The 20,014-nt window shown below is 42.3% G+C and overlaps 3 protein-coding genes across 5 annotated transcripts in view; 2 read left to right on the forward strand and 1 right to left on the reverse strand.

The window, feature by feature from the left end:
- Positions 1 to 811: 811 nt before the first annotated feature.
- On the forward strand, positions 812 to 3,649 carry LOC116841777 (post-GPI attachment to proteins factor 2-like). Its single transcript, XM_032810127.1, has 4 exons — positions 812 to 1,473; positions 1,838 to 2,084; positions 2,198 to 2,413; positions 2,491 to 3,649. Exons 1-4 carry the CDS (start codon positions 1,285 to 1,287, stop codon positions 2,616 to 2,618), a joined length of 780 nt encoding a protein of 259 aa, XP_032666018.1. The 5' UTR covers positions 812 to 1,284; the 3' UTR covers positions 2,619 to 3,649.
- On the reverse strand, positions 2,830 to 7,206 carry LOC116841776 (L-2-hydroxyglutarate dehydrogenase, mitochondrial). Of its 2 annotated transcripts, none has more exons than XM_032810126.1 (8): positions 7,011 to 7,202; positions 6,126 to 6,241; positions 5,130 to 5,331; positions 4,563 to 4,775; positions 4,029 to 4,220; positions 3,671 to 3,942; positions 3,307 to 3,486; positions 2,830 to 3,231 (listed from the first exon to the last, which is right to left on the reverse strand). In XM_032810126.1, the coding sequence occupies exons 2-8, from the start codon at positions 6,206 to 6,208 to the stop codon at positions 3,036 to 3,038; spliced, it is 1,338 nt and encodes a 445-aa protein (XP_032666017.1). In that variant the 5' UTR covers positions 6,209 to 6,241; positions 7,011 to 7,202; the 3' UTR covers positions 2,830 to 3,035. The 2 variants fall into 2 exon arrangements, with proteins under 2 accessions (XP_032666017.1, XP_032666015.1); XM_032810124.1 differs by having other exon boundaries at positions 3,036 to 3,231; positions 6,873 to 7,206.
- Positions 7,207 to 11,729: 4,523 nt separating this feature from the next.
- LOC116841736 (E3 ubiquitin-protein ligase TRIM9) overlaps positions 11,730 to 20,014 on the forward strand; it is a 117,085-nt gene continuing 108,800 nt past the window's right edge. For both annotated transcript variants that reach the window (XM_032810044.1, XM_032810045.1), the window contains exons 1-2: positions 11,730 to 13,169; positions 15,870 to 16,154. In XM_032810044.1, coding sequence (XP_032665935.1) covers positions 12,681 to 13,169; positions 15,870 to 16,154 — 774 coding nt within the window. In that variant the 5' untranslated portion in view covers positions 11,730 to 12,680. The remainder of the gene's footprint in view (positions 13,170 to 15,869; positions 16,155 to 20,014) is intronic.

Here is a 20,014-nt window from a genome sequence, read left to right on the forward strand (position 1 = left end):
ACAATATATATATACTATATATATCTTTTCCCATGTAGCCAACATAAACTACGTAGAATATTGTAATTTAGACTAAAACACACAGAAAAAAGTAATTAAATTATGTGACAGCTTTAGTCGCCGAAAGCGGTTATCTCGCGAAATAGCTCGTCGAGAGTGTTGAGTGAAGCGCCGTGCGTCAGGAGCGTTTGGAAATCGAACTGCTGCATCCTAATCTACCGAAAGAAAGAGGTCGATACGTAATAATATATCGATAAAACAGGGCTGCTTAGCAGTGCACTGCGACTTTTATTTGTTGAATTGTACATATTATTCTGTGCTCGCGGATTCAAATCGCGAATATAAGGCGATTGATTTATGGGAAATATTGTTGCATTCGATAGATTTTAGGTAAAAATCTAGGATTATTTTAGATATGTCGATATTCGTACATATGTTAGATATATTGATAATCGTACGATTTTTCATTCATACTATATTTATAATGAAATCTTAAGCTTCTCGAATTGAAGTTAATTTCAGATGTTAACGAAATATTAAAGACTGATAGCCTCAAAAAAATTTGGGCGATTGCCGATATCTAAACGATTAACCTACAATAGGTCTGTTCGTGTTGCTTGCATTTTTCGTACTTTTCGCACTTAGAACAAGGCAGATGCATATTTGGACGCTGGAAGAAGCAAGAGTGAGGAGATCGCGTGCGAAAAATACGAGCAATACAAACAAACAATGTAACATAGCTAATGATCTTCCATAATATCACGAGAAATTGAGCTCGTCGAAGCTACATTGCCCTGTTATCTCCACTATATATTCATGATCACATGATCTCGTTGACGCTGCGGCAACACGCGTGTGACGAACTACTTCGTGTGTAATGGCATAGATAAAATCGTCGCAAATGCGTTGCGTTGCGACAACAGCAATGCGCCAAAACGTAAACTCTACCCCCCAAATTCGATCAATTGCGCAAATGCGACAACGCGCTCGAGTCGCAGATCAACCTAACGTAACCTCACATTGCTTGTCGTCACGATGCTGATACCTGTATCAGTAGACAATTTTCATGAGCTCGTGCCCATTGCTACACACAGTTTTTCTGTTAAATCAAAATATGAGTTGCGATGTGCCGCTATTGCATCGAGAAGAACTCGAAAAAAGTGCACGTAGGAGCGTTATTGTGACGGAGTTTTTGAATTAGCGTATTTATTAACCTTAAACCTTGCGTGCCGCGTACTACTATGACGTAAAGACTGCAGTCGGCGATAGCCGGGGGAGAATATCATGGATAAGCTGCGATTAGGGTCAGAGTATATTCCATTAGCGGACGACGGCATGTCGAGAGCTCGCGTTGTCATATCTTTCGCCAAAGTAGCATGGTTAACTGTGGCCTTGCCGTTTCTGGCGTTTACTTTCTGTGTTGCCTGGTCAATTCTCTATAATTTCGAGCATTCGACCTCCACGCATTGTCAGGTATATTTATCAATCATTTGTGTGTGTCAATAGTAATTTATAGTTACCAAGTCATGAATGTGTTATGGATGTGAATGACAGTGCATAATACTTTTTGTGAACAGTTCTTCGCATATGAGAGAGGCAGAGTCAGTTGGTCTGTTCTTTTTAGCTGCACTGCTGAACTAGTGCAATAAGTTATAATGAAACAAATATAATTTCTTTCACTCTAACTTATTGTACTAGTTCAGTAGTGCAGCTGAAAAGAACAGAGCGTGTAATTAATCATATCAACTAGGAGAGTGAGAAAACTTTGAAATAACAAGATCTTTGATGTACCAGTGCTCTTAGAAAGTAGTTCTTTGCTCTGATAAAATGTTTTCAGGTGTACAATTTCTTACCTTCTGTCTCGGCAGCCATTGGTCATTACAAGCCTCAGAGAAATATATGGAAAACTGCCATAGCGTTACAAGCAATTATCAGAATTTTAGTATGTAGACTGTATTATCGTTACTATAAGGAGAACATTTACAAGTGGGCACAATATTTAAGTAACATTGCCCTCATTATGTACATTGTTGAGAATGTATCTCTTGTTACATTGAGCTTTTGGAGTTCCGATGAGAATTATGGTATGCAAAATGCTTTATAAATATTCACATATGTTATGCGTGAGAATATAACATGCATTTGGTGATGCAAATGTATGATGATACATTAATGTATGATGTTACGTTATTTACAGCATTCCATAAGATGTCTTTTATAACATTTTTGATAACGTCCTTTATACACATGTTGCTAGTGTATTATATTATGAGGAATTGTCGAAACATCACAAAAGACTGGTTTGATGCTACTTCCATGAAATGGAAACAGAGATCAATGATGTTAAACGTGTTATGTATAATAATAGCATCCTACTTCTTTTATAGGCATAACAAGTATTGCGAGCCTTTTGGTAAGATGATATTAATTGATATTATCATTATTATAATGTCGTTCTCATTATCTTAGAACGATTGTGTATAATTTCAGTGTATTCAATGTTTGCATTAAGTGAATATGGAGTTGTGCTTTCAAATATGGGATTCCACCTGACTGCAGCGTTTGATTTTGCCACAACGCGTCTGATGATATCAGGAAGTGGACTGCGAATCGTTTAATAGTATTTTATATACATCACAGGTTGAATGTTATATATACTTAAGCAATATTGTACATACTATTTTTATCTTGATACGTCTGACTTCCAAATTAGAAGGAAGATTAGGCTATACTCAACAGTGTCAATCATAGCTCTTAGAAAGCCTTATAGATAGTAGTATCAAATCTTCCTTGCAGAAGCAAATTTCTTAGAATAATTTAGATGTTGCATTTATATATGCATATGCATAAATGCATTTTATTTCATGGAAGACCAAATTACTTAGCAATACTATACGAGAGATATTATTTGATTCAGAAAATATACATCTAGCTTCTTTAGAAACCCTTCGATAAAAGTGCCTGTTGTTCCTCTCACGTTTCTTGTTTGATTACGTAATCACGCATGATGTACTGACGTCAACTGTATTGTCATATTAGAACTTAAAATCAGCATCGAGTTTATCGGCGATAAATTTTGCTATCGCCATAGAGCTAGTCGCAGCGGGTGATGGTGCGTTTCGGCAATGTAGCACTCTGCTTCCGATAGTACCGGTGCCGGAGTCGAAAACGAAATCGTCGATTAGATTGCCGTCGTTATCCAACGCCTGTGCTCTCACACCGGTTGGTCCTCTGTTACAAAATTGAATTATGGGAAGTTCGTGAGAGTTTTGCGAGAGCGGACACTACCGCATGGAGAATACTGACCTCTTGACATCTTTATATGTTACTTCCGGGATAAACTTTTGCAGGTCCTTTACTGCCAGCGGGTAGAAAATCGATTTTATCACCTCCATGCAACCTGGTACAAAATATCGGAAGCACAGCTTGTACAGGCCAGGGAATTTCGCCATTTCTATACAGTCTTTTATATTTATGTCGAACCAGCTGAGAGAGAAGTAATTGTGCACAATTTTAACGTCGTAATCTTATGCATTATATACATGTAGTCTACTACTAGTTATTTTTCTTAATGCATAATAGCATTTAGATGTATATTTTGCAATTTTGCCTGCAGGAGTTATTCAATAATATTATACAATCAGTAAAACGATAAAAAAATTTTAATAACCTGTAGCCTTCTCTAGCGAGCGCCAAGACAGCGTTGGGACCTAGCCAGACATCGCCGCTCATTCTAGGTGTAAAGTGTACTCCTAAGAATGGAAATCTGGGATCGGGTACCGGGTACAAGTTGGTCGTGCTGAGATGCCGCTTGCTCTCGCTCAGTAGAAGATACTCTCCACGAAAAGGGATTATACGTGGACTTAAATCGCAGCCCGTCATCACCGCCAACCGATCCGAATGTAAACCGGCGCACGTCAGCACATTCTTCGCTGGTATGCTCTTCAACAGTAAAACAGTCGCTTTAGATGTTGAGGTGACGTTGACAGTGCAACAAGGTGCGCGACTAGATTACGGGAAATTCTTACTCGATTCTTCGACTGTACGGATATGGGACATAGATCAGATTGCCCTTTTGATTCAGTCATCTCCGTGAATCCTGTCACTTCGAAGTTTAGAAAAATCTCACCTCCCATTTTCTGGAAATCGTTTGCGAAGTGTTGACACACCACTGCCCAATCTACTATGCCAGTCCACGGCGACCATAAGGCTTTTTCTCCCTGTGAATAGATACAATATCATCAATTATTTACACGTGGGATTCTAGAATTATCTCATTTTTATACACAGATATATACATTTGTTTAGCAAAGACAGAACATTAAATGATTACGAGGATGATGACATCTCGACTTGGATTTGTACGAGAACTGACTTCAAACTTGACTATAAATTCATAGCTAAACGAAAACGTGTAATTCTGAGATACATATCTTGTGTATTGAAAACGCGATTTTTACGTTCAAACACATATTCTGTCTGATCTTTTATTTCAATTTCGTGTATTCTTTTATTTCTTATTTTTTTATGTCAATCACATATTCTGTTTACTTGCATTATACCTGACATTTAGGTTCATATTTCGATATGCAGTCTTTTTCAACAATCTCAAGGTCCGGAACGTTGTTCTTCATACCTCGATCAAAGAGGTCGTCTATTCTCTTGACTTGGTCCTGGTTCTGGGCGACAATCAGTTTGCCGATTTTCTTGTGTGGTATGTTGTTCTTGCAAAAGTATTCGTACGAGAGCTTCAGACCTTCTACACAAAGTTTCGCCTATAAGTAATCGCTTGTTATTCATCATTATTACGTTGTTTAAAGAAAAATAAATATTGATAATTTTTTTTTTACATAGAAGTATTAACTTTTATTGTTGTTTTTTTTGCATTTGTTTAATTTTATTTCTCAGCTGCTCCCGAATTTATTTAATTTGCATCGTGCATTAACACTTAAAGTATACGAGAAGGCGAAGAGAGACAGCCAAGCCGTATCATAACGTGATGATAAAGAGCGGCATTAATTTACCGCTTGTTAGTCCCTACCTTTTATCTTATCACAGCGAAGATTCAGAGGTATCGACTTTCTCAAAGCAGCTGCAGCTGCGAGAAGTCACGGTTTATTTTGCTTTACCTTCATGCTTCCAGGCGTATAATAAATGCCGGCGTGCACTACACCGCTGTTGTGTCCCGTTTGATGTCTGGCCAGGGCGTTCTCTTTTTCGACAATTGCAATTTTCAGGTTCGGATGTCTCATAATCATCTCACGGCCTGTGGCGCATCCGACGATGCCGCCGCCGACGATCACCAGATCGTACACGGTACATTGACTCACGCTGAAAATTCAGTTCGTTTGAGTTATTCATATAGCTGTCTCTTTTTATTCTTTTTCTCTCTTATTTAAAGAGAGAAAATAATTTTGTGAATTATATTTTAGACAATGCGTGGAATTAGAATGATTTGTTTTAAAGCCGATATATTTTTCAATATAGATTCTTCGGAGATTAATATTTACGCAGATTAATAATAGATGAATAAGGATTAAAAACTTATAAATTATCGTTAATCCATGTTGAAAATGAGAAATTCGCATTGATTAAGTTAAAGATGGAGTTAATTAATTGACACGTTTTGATATAGAGTATTTTTAATAAGAGCGAGAAATTTAAAACAACTAGGGAGAAAGAGAGAAACTGTGAAACATATGTTATATAATATAATATTAACTTAATTTTGTACTATAAGTATATATTATATATTACATAATACATACACACATTACATCATTAAATTATTAATAAAAATTAATAAAATATAAAAATATACAAGTTTTCTCTGTAATGAGAAAATTTACACTGAGGTGTAATCTCTACGTCAGTCCGCCGTTCCGTTAAGTAGTAAGTTACCTAACTTCGTTAAGTACGTGACATGTTTATTAATTCTCGGCTCTAGTTTATTATCAAACATTGACTGGAGGTTTGAGTAAGAAGTTAGTAGTTGCGCGTTGGATTAAACGGTGTTATTATTAAATGCCATCATCGAAGGGAATTTCGGTAGACGAGAATACTTGGGAGTTCTAATACTTGACATATCTTTGAATCCCGTTACAAAAATCGTTAAATGTGCTAACCTCGAGAGATATCTGTGATGACACAAATAATGCAGCTGCGGTAGAATTCTTGTGGTTAAAGGTGCCATCATATTTGTGCCCATATTAGACGCTTACGATAGATTTGAATTGATGTCCTACAAGAACATTACAATCGATCATGCGATTATATTGTGTTGGATAATTGCACATAGCTAAAATACACGGCCACATTTGTGTTATTTTAATTTTAACAACTGACAGTTAGTTTCCTTTTTTCCTCTTCCTGTCGATAATTCGCCGACAATGCAGTAAGCTTTTCGATAAATCAAAGTTTAGCGTACACATCAGATCCGCGAAAGTTATAAAAAGTAAGGAACGAATGCGCCTGTATTACATATATATATACACACAGATAGCACAGATAATTGAAAAAGAATTTAAAAAAAATTCAGTCGTATGTCACCAATTCTGAGTTCATTTTCAGATGCAAAAAAAATTGTTCAGTTCAGTGAAAAGAATTTTTTTTGTATCTAAAAATGAACTCAGAATTGGTGACATACGACTGAATTCTTTTTGAATTATCTATGTTATCTGGTTATATACGTATATGTGTGTGTGTGTGTGTGTACACATTGTGTACAATAATTATACATGCCTTCCCTTTTCGTTTATCTAAGCACTTTATTCACGTGCACGTCGACCACGTGTAAAGATTGGTTACATAACAATATATAATAATACAATATTGTAGATATAATGATCACTGCACCAACAGATTGTACTTACAATACGACATGTGTAATTTTTACGGCATAATTGAGATTAGCAACATCATATACATATATGTCAAAAGAAAGAAAGTAGATAATCGCGTCTAGGCTAACGACAGAACGACAGAACACAGGGCAGAAGGTTGGAACGCACCGAAACGATATCGTAGAGCACTGTACTTCGAATTAGTTTAGAACACAGTATGAAATTATCTTGAAGGCCGTTATCACGGCACCAAGATGTTATCTGAACATGACAGCACAGGCGAAACGAAATCGAAGTACTTCGCAATGCTCTCTCTCGTCGCCGTCGCGAGGAGCTGTGAGCGAATATAATTTTATAAGCGATGAACCACTGGCTCAGGAACGGCATTAGGCTGAAACTCTGGGGGAGCATTCGATCATTTTTCTTCCCTACCGCACACATATTACGACTTTATTGGTTTTATTGAATCTTTTATTCAAATTGCTTAAACAAGTATAATTGTTGAATATTTTCTATTTTTATCCAATTTTTACTTGATAATAATTTATATAAATTATAGAGTAGTATAAAATAATTAGGTATAAATTATACAGTAAAAATTGTTGGAATAAATATATACACATGTATTTTTTGTGCCATATATAATACGAATGAGACTAAAACTATATTCAAACTATCAGTATGTACAAAAAAAAAACATTTTGAATGTATAACATACGTATATATATATGAATTAATTTAAATTCTTCCTTATTCTCTTTCATATTTTGTTCAAGAAAATACATATTTAAAATATGTGTGCATACTAACGTGTCGAAGAGATCGTCCCTGAGCTTTTGCGCGCTATATTGATTATTGTAACCGATAAAGTCGCTTACGCTGGCAAGTGGCGCCTCTCGCGGTGCGATGCGATGCAACTCGACGTCTCACCGACGCACATATCGATTATCGAAAATTTCAAATGGCTGTGTTCTGATCGTTCGCGCTACGATAGAACCGGATTTATTTGCATAAATAATACGCGTTTATTTGTTTACTCGTGTCCTTCACGTATATGCTCGCCGTAATCCATGCATACGTGACTAACGATGGGTGTCTAATTTGCAGCTAGAGCATATTTGCATAAGTTGCCCGCACAAAGGCATACGTGCATATTTCTCGCATCGCATAAAGTACAGAAAGCGTGAAGAAACGTAGATAAAAATACCTTCGCTATCGCAATAATTGTATATAACTAGTAATAATAGGTGTTTATTTTTTATAAAATAATGATCTGATATCAACATGTTTGCAATAAACAAAATATTTGCCGATTCTCGAAATATAATTTTAATCGCGTGCTAGTAACGTAGATTTTCCACTCGATCTAATGTTAGGTGGAGCTATTTTATATATCGTGTCGGTAAAACCAATATTAACCGCCGTCTATCAAACGGGCAACACAATTAAATGGTTATATTTACCGTGAAATAGAGTAATTAATAATAACGAAAGTAAAATGCAGTGACACGCATATTATTAATTTACATTTAACGCCGGAAACGTCATTACTTCGTGTTACATTAATATAATTTGGATTTAAAATTAGACAAATAATATTTCTTATAATCGGACGTTTACCGTTAAATGCAATATTAAGTAGATACGAGAATACCGACATGCGTAATAAGCATAACGAGTTATCGAGGCCGCGGCGGTATTTCGAAACGACTTTTTCCTAGGTGACAAATGACCGTGTCGGCAACTCGACTTCGCTTCTCGACAAACAGCGCACTTATGTAGGACCGTAGAAATCAATTAACACGCTAACGGCGCTTTAGTGTATCAGTAATGTTTTCTCCCTATGCGCGTGGGTACTCGGAAGTCTTTAAGAACCTTTAAAGATCATCCGTTTGAACCATTTATTGTGAAACTCGAGAATATTTAAAAATACAATCGTATTTTTTATTGCAATATAAAACTTGCAATATCTTTTTCCATCCTTATTTTCCATTGTAAAAAGCTTATTTTTTGTTGTGGAATTTCTTATTCTTCGACAAATATATAAGTGATATATCCATTTTTAATTATATATTTCTTCGTTTTCTGAAAATCGTTGACACACAATCAGAATTTAAATGCAATATAATTAACAGTACTGGAAACATTTCGAGACTCTATCATTTTTATTCTTTACAGTGGAAAAAAAAATATCTAAGAAATGAAAAATATTTATTCGGCGAATACTAATAACATATTTACTTGTACCAATATAAAACATTTTCCAAATAAAAAACATTCACATTTAGTTTTACAAATAAGTAACATATAACATATTTTCTAAAAACTTTAACTTCTCTCATGAAGAAGCAATTGTTTATTCTATTTAAGTCAAAGAATTTAGATTTAAATAAATATGTCATCAGTATCTATACCGAAGAAAGTAGTTTTTATTCTTTAGATATTCTTTCTCTCTAGTATAATCTAAAAATATGGCTTTTTTAATCCAAAAATACAACTTTTTATGGCCGAGAAACGTGTTTGTATCTATAGTGCCCTTTTAATGGTACATGACCTCGAAGTTGGGCTTGACCTCGTGCCACGTGTGTACTCTCGAAGGATCGAAAGAAATGACAAGACGACGACCGACGACGACGACGACGACAACCACGACGAAGACGACGAAGAAGACTACGACACGGTGGATATTGTTTCGCTGAGGTTTCTCGCGGTGATAAATGACCTCATGTCCACATTTCTCAGTTCCTCGTAGCGCGGATGTATGAACGCGTACGAAGTCGAACGGTTCGCGAATGGCCGAAGAGTAATTGGCAGTTACGCGGCAGACGTAATCCAATTTGTCACTTAGCAAAGGAAACGGAGTAGTATCTCCGTGAGAGAAATAACGTAGACGTAATCGCGAAAGGAATACGCGACTTGAAAATATCGAGCTGCTGCCTATATCGTCAGCTCGTATTCGCGACTCAGCATCCGCCACGGATTTCGGCATTCACTCGCACGGTTTATTCTCATAGAGGAAGAAAATCCTTCATTTCGCGTTATTTCTAGCTCGAAAGTCATTGGTATTGAAGTAAAGAAAGATCGCGTCAAAGAAAGATCGAGTAAATTGCGAGAGATCCCGAGTGATCGACGCGCGGAGGATACCGTTTCGCGTCTTAGCGCGCGCTGATATTTTCATTGCTCCAAATGCATCCCGCTCGCTTTCTCTAAGCAACGCCCTTAATCCCGCCGTCAATAATCGCACGCTCGCGGCGTCAAGAGCATTATTTTGAAGGCAGGCGCGCCCACGCGCGACCAGGCGGGGATATAAATAAACGATCGCTTAATAGCGCTGGCGCGGTGCCCAGTAAACAATTTCGATGTCGGTACGATCGTGGAGCGCGGTTTCGCGATATTAGCGGTAAGTTTCGTTAGCCTGCAGCGCGGGGTTGGGGATGCATTACGTGAGCGCGCGCGCGCTCATAGAATGCGCCGATGCACGAAAGTTCGCCCGTGCCTTCGAGACCGGGTTCGTTCACCTGCGCGTACGCGAATCCCGACAGTTTGATTAAGGAAGAAAAGTTTTGGCTGAGAGTTGTGTAACGCGGCCAATCATACGGCCGGCTGCACCGCACCGGATCGCGCGCCGCACCTGGCCGCTATTATCGCGCGGTATCTTCGGATTCCTGGCCTTTCCAACCCTCTTTCCCATTGTCCCGACCCGCTCCTTAGAATATCGGGGGTCTTTTGCACATCCCACGGCACCAGAACGCTGTTTTATGATTTCGTATGTCAGCGGCGTGATACTTGTGTCGGCGCCGCGACCGCATTGTCGTAATGTTCCAGCTTGTGCTACGTACGCACGAAGTTACCGCAAATATCCCGCGATTGCTCTCTTCATTCTCACTCGGCGTACTTCGCCGAAGCGAGAATGGCTCAAGTTTTCAACGAGCGATCGTTTCTTCTCGTCTGGAAGGAAACTGCAGTCCGTCTGGTAATGATTATCTAATGAAAACCTGCGGCAAACTGAAATGGAGCGTTCTTCCTTTTTTCAAACGGATAACACAGATTGCGAACGAGTAAAGTAACGATCTTATTTTTATTTATAAGAGTACAGAGGTGCGTAAAGATTTTTCTTGTTTAAATTAGAAGAGGATGTAATAAAGCTATAAGTCATTAAGAGATAGTTAATAAAGATGCCATTGTATCAATTATGTACGTCGGAATATTGCTTTCGAGTGTTTATATTTGTATTTAGATAAAATCTATTCACGTGTCTAATGCTGAAACAGCCGTTGTAGGCGCCTTACGTAGGCGCGGCCCTGAAATATGTGTTCAGAGCGTGAAACCGGTTTCATACGGTGTGACTAATTTCGCAATAACATGGTTACTTGAAAATCTTACGTTGCAGAAACGACCGTCGTAAAATAAATAAAAAAAGATTGATTTGAGTGCGAAACAAAAGTGTAAAACATAAAAATGTGAATAAATAATCTCGTCGGCAGGAGAGATATTTATGTTATTCACGTCGAAAAATTGAGATGTGCGTTTAGTGAGTATAAAGACATTGTTACAAAATACACGTGTCTTACCGTATTAATTAATCACAGTGGAGTAGTTACGAGGAGCAATACGACACTAATAGTAATTTCCGAAGAAATATGGAACGGCTGGCACGAAGCGGCAAGAGAACAGTTTGGTCCGCAAAGGATTAACGAATTTGCGTAAGACAAGTGGGACTAGAGTTACGAGTGAACCATTACGAGGGTTTCTAAGACGCTAGAAGTGGGGGATGTAAAGTTTGGGAAGCCTCGATGAGGCCGTGGAGGAAAACGGCGCGAGCGCACTTGGTACCCCCGTGCGGTCACGCTCCTGAGCGTGCGTGGCCGCGGTGCGCGACGGTTCTTTGACTCGGCGCCGAGAGTCAGTCAACCCGGTGACGGCTTGCTGGCGGTTGTTCTCTTCCAAGCGAGGTCCTCGGCGTCCACGAGCTCGAGTGAAGACGGCGAAGGCGCGTTCGCGTGTGTGCGTGCGCCAGATAACAACGTGCGTCGACTGTTGAAGCTGACGAGCGACATATTTATCGGTGATCTCCGAGTCCGGACTCGTTTGTCGCGCGCGAAAGAACGCGTCGGAGCAGACGGAGGAACGAACGGCAGGACGAACAGACGCTCGCCGCGAAAATGCGAAAAGCCCGCGATGCGCGCGATCGACAGGTGACACGTTCCCGCTGAAAGAGTCCGTCCCGCTCGCCGTTCACCAAGTGTGCACTTCGTTGCAAGACACGATGGGTCGCCAACGAACGCGCCCCTGAACGCGCGAGGTATCGAGAGATCGTCCCCGTGAGCAACGATCGTTTGACGCGATCGATACGTCGGATCGGCGCGCGTGATCCGTCGTGTGTGACGTCCCGAGGGAATCTCCGAGGCTCTCCGAGTAGGATGAGACCAGGAAGCGCGCGTGATCCCCGAGTGAAGATCGATCTAGGCCGATAATCGAGTTGCCTTCCTCGCACCGAAGGCTACGAAGGTGCAACGGCGGAAGCGTCTCTCCTACGGATTACACGGAACCTTCGAGTACGCTTACTCACGGTGAATCGGAGCAGTAGTCATCCGCAAGTACCGCTCTCGACGCGTTTGCCGTCTCCACCAGCGAAGCGATTCTGGAGCAATCCGACGGTGAAAGGAGTTCGAACGGAGACTTGACGGACGGCACTGCCGCGTCGCCTGTCGTCGAGAGGCACGTATCCACGGGCGATCCTGAAGAAACTCTTCCATTCGCTGGTGACCCGAGCTGCCGGAGCTCGGCAAGACCTACAGACAACTCTTCGAGTAGCAAACTACAACCGGTATATTCGTGATGGAGGACGAACTACGTTGCCCCTGCTGCAAGGAGCTGTTCGTAGAGCCGGTGTTGCTGCCGTGCTGGCACGCGTTGTGCCTGTCGTGCGCGGTGAACCTGCAGGCGCCGCCGGACTCACCGCCGGAGTCGACCGCCGACTCGTCCAACGCGCCCGGCTCCGACCAGGAAGCCGACAAACTGTCGATCTTGTCGGAGACCGACTCTGGCGTGGTGTGCAGCAGCACGTCCACCAGCTCAAGGCCGGGCAGCTACGTCGGCACCCCGGGCAACGGCGGTTTCCCGCCGTCTGGCGGCACCCTCTGTCTCTCGTGCCCCGTCTGCCAGAAGACGGTCTACTTCGACGAGGGCGGTGCCCACAATCTGCCCAAGTACCGGGCGATGCAACACATCGTCGACAAGTATCAGGAGTCGCGCAACACGCGGATGCAATGCCAGATGTGCGAGGGAGAACCGCGCGACGCGACCGTCGCGTGCGAGCAGTGCGAGGTTAGCGCGCAATGTCTGATTATATAGACCGGGGGTGTAATCGGATTGGTTGATGATAGCAGTACAAGTGAATTGGGTGGATAAAAGCACAAAGTAGCGCTTTGTCATACTACAAATGTGATTCTTCCCGGTGATGTTGGAACGCGAGGATTCGCGCGAGATTGGGAGCTCGATCGGGGTGCGGGATTGAATATTTCGCGGAATGCTAAAATAAAAGGGGTAAAGGAGATGTAACGTGTGGCACTGAGAATCTTGATCGAATAGTCAGTCGAGTTAGGACGGGAGGAATAATCGGGGGCACGATAATGGTGGTTTAATGTCGTCGCGAATTCTATCAATACGTTGAAGTAACGCGTGAAAATTGGACAATAACCAAGTATATACAAAAAGACCTCGGTATCTCAACGAGATACAATGAACGTAACTTTCGCACAATAAATGTGTTACTTGGTAAATTTGTGAAGGATGATGTAGTGCGATAATCCGGCTTTTCGTCAACCCCCTTTTTGTTCACTTCCATGCCGTCACGAACTTCGCGTCTTCGCATAAGTTTTTTATTTACGATTCTACATACACATAGAAGTGTATATTTCCTCGTATCCAACAAAAGGCGTGTGACATTGGTGTAAGTTTTTCATTATTTCCATCTTCCCGGCCTGCTAGAAGGTCTTGTCAGCCGAGAAAATAAAGGAAAAGAATTCCATCAACTGAAAGCCTGCTTTATTCGGAGATATGTCCACAAAGAAATACCAGATCGTGATGTTAAAATGTTGCGAGTTGTACTTCAATTTCAGAAATTTAAACGAAGATAAAAAATTCAGTGGTCGATAAAGTGTCACGCTGTGTCGTATACGATTATCGTCTTTATGTCGTATGGAGAATTATTTCTTTCGCGCGTTAATTTAAACGAAGACACGAACAAAAATAGCACTTTCACAGGTCTTCGGCTACTTCCGCTGGGGGACGATGCCTAATCCGTCTGTGTTGCTTTTTGTTATTTTTCAATATTTCTGTCCCGGTGCCTCGGCTCGTTCGCAGAACGAGAACTTCCGTGCCGTAAGATCGGAATCGGGAAAAAGTTCCCAAGGCTACCATTCTTAACGACCGCGGTATCAGCGTGTTTATTTCTCTTGTGTGCTTTCCTCATCCAGAGGCTCGTTAACTCTCCCTCGTTCACCCCCTCGAAGTCCACTTCATAACTTTCCTCTTCGCGGTATAAGCGCACTAGAGCCTCTCGTCTACGAGAGAGCTGCGTCTACATCGGTATCGACGTTAATATCGAGCGTCATGGTCGTTATCGTCCAGAGAAAGATGTATATTTAGCCGATCGAAATCGCATGCAAAGGAAAGTTCACACAACTATAACAAAGCAGACGTCCTCTATCTGACTCGTGTCGAATATTGACGTTCAAGAACATCTCGCGATTGTTTATAAAGCTAGTTATTTTTATCCTGCCTTTTGGCCTTCTCTCGGACAGGATATGATCAAGAGCATCGTTCTTTCGTTGAATATCCAGACCTGCCACGATTTGTTGAACGAAGACACATTAAGCAGTGCTGTCACACATCCGCACACACTTTTTACAATTTATTGTCACAATTATTTTTCGCTTCCCTTCCGCAAACGCGCGTCTTAAAGGTGTTATGTCGAGTAAGAGGAAGAAATGAACTTTCCCTCACATTTTATATTCATACATTTTCTCTGTATACTCTTACATTATACTAGTATCTTGAGTTAAATTTTGTAGTCTAGTAAAGTTTTAGTTTCAAGAAGTTTTCCTGTCGGATCGTTATTTCAGGATTTGTACAACATGTGTGCATGATACATTCACGCAAATCGCTGTTACATTGCATTCACACCGAAAGAGAAAGAGCGGTTTTATATTGTGCTCTGTTTGGTAAGATCGAGTTACTGCGTTTCGGAGTGGCGCGTCGCATGAAATATCTCGTTGCGCGACACGTACGCCAATCGCACCACCACCCTCTTGCTCGCTTTCCTCGAAGTGTTAAATTTCATTTTCGGTTCTCTCGTACGGCCCCTCCGGTGTACCGCGTCGCGACAAGTGGCGGATATTTTTTCTGTGATTTTGCACTCGTGCCGGTCGCTCGCTCTCCGTATCGTGAGGGAGCGGTGAAAAAAAAAAAGAGAGAAACGATGGTGCCTATAGTTTCATTCGTCGCAGCAACATTTTTGCGTGGCAACAATGCCTCGACTATCGATAACCGACGTGATATTATTTCCGAATAGGAAATACCGAGCGCGCGAGAGGAATACCGACGACGTTGAACAATACCACGCCCAAATTGTTAGCAGGCGGGAGATATTCCTGTTTGCTTAATAATTATCGACGAGTTCAATTTGCGTCTACCTTTGTGTGAGTTTAATAAAGTCGAGCTCGCGATGTCGCGATCCGGGCGTAAGAAAATTTCATCAGGTCATCCATATTCATCCTCCCATCCTCAATATTTAGCGAAAAAACGCGGCAAAAAGGGAAAAAATGTTCCCGTCGCCGTTGAATGATTTCATCGATATTTTTTATAGTGACATTTTTTCTCCAGGCACTCGATATCGTGAATATCGATGCGCTGGATATGAATACCGTTCTCTCCAGAATTTTAATATTTTCTCTTACAGAGATCCGCGAGTATAGTCGGCGCGATATACGTCACTCTGAGGAAGATCGATTGTTTTTCTTTCAGGTTTTATACTGCGACGCATGCAGGGAGTCCTGTCATCCGAAGAGAGGTCCATTGGCGGCCCACAATCTGGGCCCGCCGAGAGGCAGCTGGCAATCGAGCGGGAGCAAGGGATCCCGTGGTTTGGGCCCTGAAGGCACGCCGGTATGCAACGACCACAATGGCGAAGCGGTGACTCTTTATTGCGCTTTGTGCAAAATCGCGATATGCGCCCTGTGTCTTCGTGATCGTCACGCCGCGCATCCACACGACGTTCTGCCGTTGGCCGCCGCCTGCAAAGCTCAAAAAGTGAGTACGCTTCTTGATTGCCACTCGACCATCGCGCGCTAGACAAGTCGAAACGAATAAATCAATTGATCCGCGGCGATGATTATCGGCGCCAAGACAAGCTGCTTTCGCGATGAGAAAACTAGAAATGCACAGAAAAACGGAAGAGATACGAGACATTATGGAGGGCAATAACGCGGCAGATCGAATCATTCGTTTCTGCTTCACACGCGATGGAGGAGAGCTTGTAACTCTTATTTCTCGTGCGACGCGTACTCTTTGGCATTACCGTTGCATCTGCAATCAGCACGCTCCGCAATGCGCGATAATATCGGAGACCAGATCGAAACCTCAAACGGTTAACGCGGACATCGTGTTGGACGGTTGCTGGCACCAGGGGATTACTATAGATTTACCGAAGAATGATGTTTGCCGGCGGGATACGTGGCGCGATAATATATGTATATTTGATGACGAACTCCCCGGCGTAATTTATGTGCCTAGCCCGCACGGGTAAAATCCGAAAATAATGGATGATGCGCCAGCGCGTTAACACGACCAATAATTGAGTTTCAATCTACCCGCTCGCGCGCACACTATACGCGCACTTGGGCGCTCCGGAGCATAGTTTTGCTGCGAGCTGCCGTTTATCCTCCTATCGTATTTTGCATGCCGCATGATTCCGCGCTTCTATGCGCGCGAGTCATTAGCGGGATCAACCGTGAAAAATACATTGCCGTTATGCTAATCAATCACATCGTGTGTATTTGCGCACCTGCTGTCCCGCGGAAAATGGGATATAATTAGACAGCGTGCAAAATATGTTACGCGATAGGACACATAATTGCGCATCTCCATCGGAAATATGTTACCCGCGATCGGATATACAATTACATGTCATTAAAATTGCTAATACCTTTGAAATTTCAGCGCAGATCTAAATGCGCTAAACGCTATTCGTTTACTGAATAGCTGCACACGCGCCGTTATTGTCATTATCTTCGCGAGAATGCATCCACTTTATACTACATGTTTCATAATAGATACGCAACGGAATAGCGCGTGTGTGTGTATATATATATATATATATATATATATATATATATATATATATGTATATATATATATATATATATAAAATAATATAGACCTATTATCGGACCTTTTTCATACCTCAAAGCGGTACCAAACGTTATTACATTTCCGTTCTCATCTCGGGGACGTAACATCCGCGCGGAAATTGTACGGACGACGAAATTGCGGTAGCGAATAAGGCCGGGCGATTTTGCAACGAGCGTGACCGGCGCCGCAGCCGCCGCTGTCGCCTTCGTGCGCTCGTCTGCATTTTCCCCGGGGCTGCTGCAACGGACGGAACAGTGCAACCGGTGCAACCGGTGCAACAACAATATTCGGGGATCGTCCGATCGACAGCTGGTTTCGATATCGCGTGTCCCGCGTGGGTGTGCCCTCCTCGTCTCATGCGCGACACACATTGCTACCTCCCGCCGCGTGCGTGCGCGCGTTTTCGTCCGGCCGACGTCGACACCTGGTCACCTTCCTGACATATGGAGGCCGCGCTTGGTCCCATCACCCGCCGGGAATCACTTCCTCTGCGATTAATCTGATAAATTGCCCGCGGCCCAGTCAAAACCGCCTGACTCCAGCAATTTCGTAATTGATTGCCGCCGGACGAGCGACCACCCGCCGGCGGGCGCGCATGCTTTTGTTTGCACTCGCCGGCCATTATATCTCGAGATAGTCACCCCAGTGATAAGATCGATAGAGTTCGCGCCGTTCCAGCCGTCCGTTCGTCCGTCCGTCCATCCACTCGCACGTTTCGCCGAGAAAACCCCGATGCACGGTGCGCTAATCGTCGACATCTGACGCTGGTACGCTAATCGACTCCGGCGGCTCGATCGTAGATTCGCCTCGGTGAAAACGGGAAATCGCTTGGGAATTTGCATTCGTCCTGCGTCCATTGCTTGTCAGATATAAACATCATATATCTCGAAAGGCAATTCTACTATTACTTCGAGTTGAACGTGTGTCATTTGGGAGCCAAATGTAGGGTTAAAGATCCAATTATTTATGACACTCTGGAAAAGAAAACTTGGTTTTTCATATGATTAGCATTGCAGTTAAATTTCTTGCCTACGCTCAGACTCATATTAATAGTTATTGTTTCATACACATCTCGAGTGAGATATTCAGATTTGAATCTAGGGTTAGATGAGTGTTTCTCTATTGAATTACGCGCGATCACAGATATGAATGTCATATTATAATTCAACTGAAAAACTTGTATCTAATTTTGAAAAAAATCTCATATGAGACGACATTATCTCACATGAGACAAGTTTCAGGCAATGATTATTAATGCACGTCTCAATGACTCTATAAAAGACGATTTTACAAAATTATGAACAACCGCCACTGGTTGCAAGAAAAACCAAACTCTTTTAGAATGTTAATGATCAAAGGGGGTCAATGATTGCGTGTCAATAACTGAGTTTTACTCTAGTACTTGTATGAATTTCGCGTTTCTCAGCCTTCGACAGAAAAATATTGTCCCAGTGGGAAAATGCCTTCGAGTAAATTCCCTGGAAGATTGCTCTCGTCGTTAATGCCGAGATTATTTTCACCGGTCGGCCGAAGGGCACGATTTAGTCCCGAAAATGGTGTCTTCTGAATAATGCATCTCAGCGTGAGCGTTTATCGAGGCTGGGGACGCGTTGAAAGTGCAGTCGCGATAAAGTAATTTGCAACAGGCTCGTTTATCAGCGACGGGACTACGAAGATACCGACTTGCCGATCACAACTTGGGTGCGGGTTGCAATCATGTCAGCCACGTTGCGAACGTTACGTCGCGTTTTGACGCGTAATCATCCGTCACTTTGTCTTCTCTCTGTCCCCCTCCCATGTCGCTCGTCCTTTTCCCGTATGCTTTACACACACGTATCGGAGTTGCGCACGATGCCTGGCCATTATTACACATTAATGTTGACGTACGAGGCAATACTCGCATGTTGCACCCGATATTTCGGTAATTAGTCTGCCCGGTCGTTGGCTAATCAAGGGAATGCCCGCGTGCGTGTGCGGATCGGTATTCGTGTTTGCAATCACGATACTGCAATCACGATACTTCGAAGTGCGAGCGCAAGTAGCACTTAACGTACTCGAGATGCAAATAATAGTGCCTCTAATCACGTGCAATTCAAATTTTTCCACACGTAGAAGAGCGTGGCGTTAAGAGAGTTATTTTCTAGCGCGTCCGCGATTGTATGCCGTTCTCAACTTATTTCTGGCTTCTAGATAAGATCGAGATTTTTTAAGCTGCTATTACTTTATGATTTTGCAATAATACACTTTCATTTGAAGAACGTTACGTCGTAATAACATGTTTCCTCGGGACACGAGTCGTGCGCACGATAGAAAAGTGTTTATCGGCGAGATAGCGATCGTTCTCGTTTCGGTGCTAGAAAAGTGCCGCCGTGCTTATCGTCGCTATCGCGGTCGATAGAATCACGACGAATAGCTCGCGCGCTGGCGCTTAATCGACTCGCTAATAACTACGGCGATGGTCTCGATTGGTTTTAAACGGAAGACAACGCGGCTGAGTGATGGCGTGGGTCGCGAAGGACTGCAATAATAATAATCGATCGCCGGACTCGATTGCAGCCGCGTTCCCGCCCGTCCTTAATTGATTATAAATCCTCTCAATCGATGTGAGGCCGCGTTTTAATAGACATTCGACGCGTGACGATGGAACAACGGCGCTCTCTCTATTCCCGTTAATTTTCTAGATATTCAAGACCTGATAACGAGAGAGAGAGAGAGAGAGAGAGAGAGAGAGAGAGAGAGAGAGAGAGAGAGAGAGAGAG

This window comes from Odontomachus brunneus, unplaced genomic scaffold (genome assembly GCF_010583005.1).
Source record: "Odontomachus brunneus isolate Ranch 3 - 2012 unplaced genomic scaffold, Obru_v1 Obru_scaffold_018, whole genome shotgun sequence".
NCBI classification, from domain to species: Eukaryota; Metazoa; Arthropoda; class Insecta; order Hymenoptera; family Formicidae; genus Odontomachus; species Odontomachus brunneus.

Excerpts from the sequence above, each read along its gene's own strand:
- LOC116841777 (XM_032810127.1), top strand. The coding sequence starts at position 1,285 with ATGGATAAGCTGCGATTAGGGTCAGAGTATATTCCATTAGCGGACGAC. Across the intron at positions 1,474-1,837 it reads CGACCTCCACGCATTGTCAG|GTGTACAATTTCTTACCTTC; the intron begins GTATATTTATCA and ends AAATGTTTTCAG. Across the intron at positions 2,085-2,197 it reads GAGTTCCGATGAGAATTATG|CATTCCATAAGATGTCTTTT; the intron begins GTATGCAAAATG and ends CGTTATTTACAG.
- LOC116841776 (XM_032810126.1), bottom strand. The coding sequence starts at position 6,208 with ATGGGCACAAATATGATGGCACCTTTAACCACAAGAATTCTACCGCAG. Across the intron at positions 4,221-4,562 it reads AATATGAACCTAAATGTCAG|GGAGAAAAAGCCTTATGGTC; the intron begins GTATAATGCAAG and ends ATCTATTCACAG. Across the intron at positions 3,232-3,306 it reads ACATATAAAGATGTCAAGAG|AGGACCAACCGGTGTGAGAG; the intron begins GTCAGTATTCTC and ends ATTTTGTAACAG.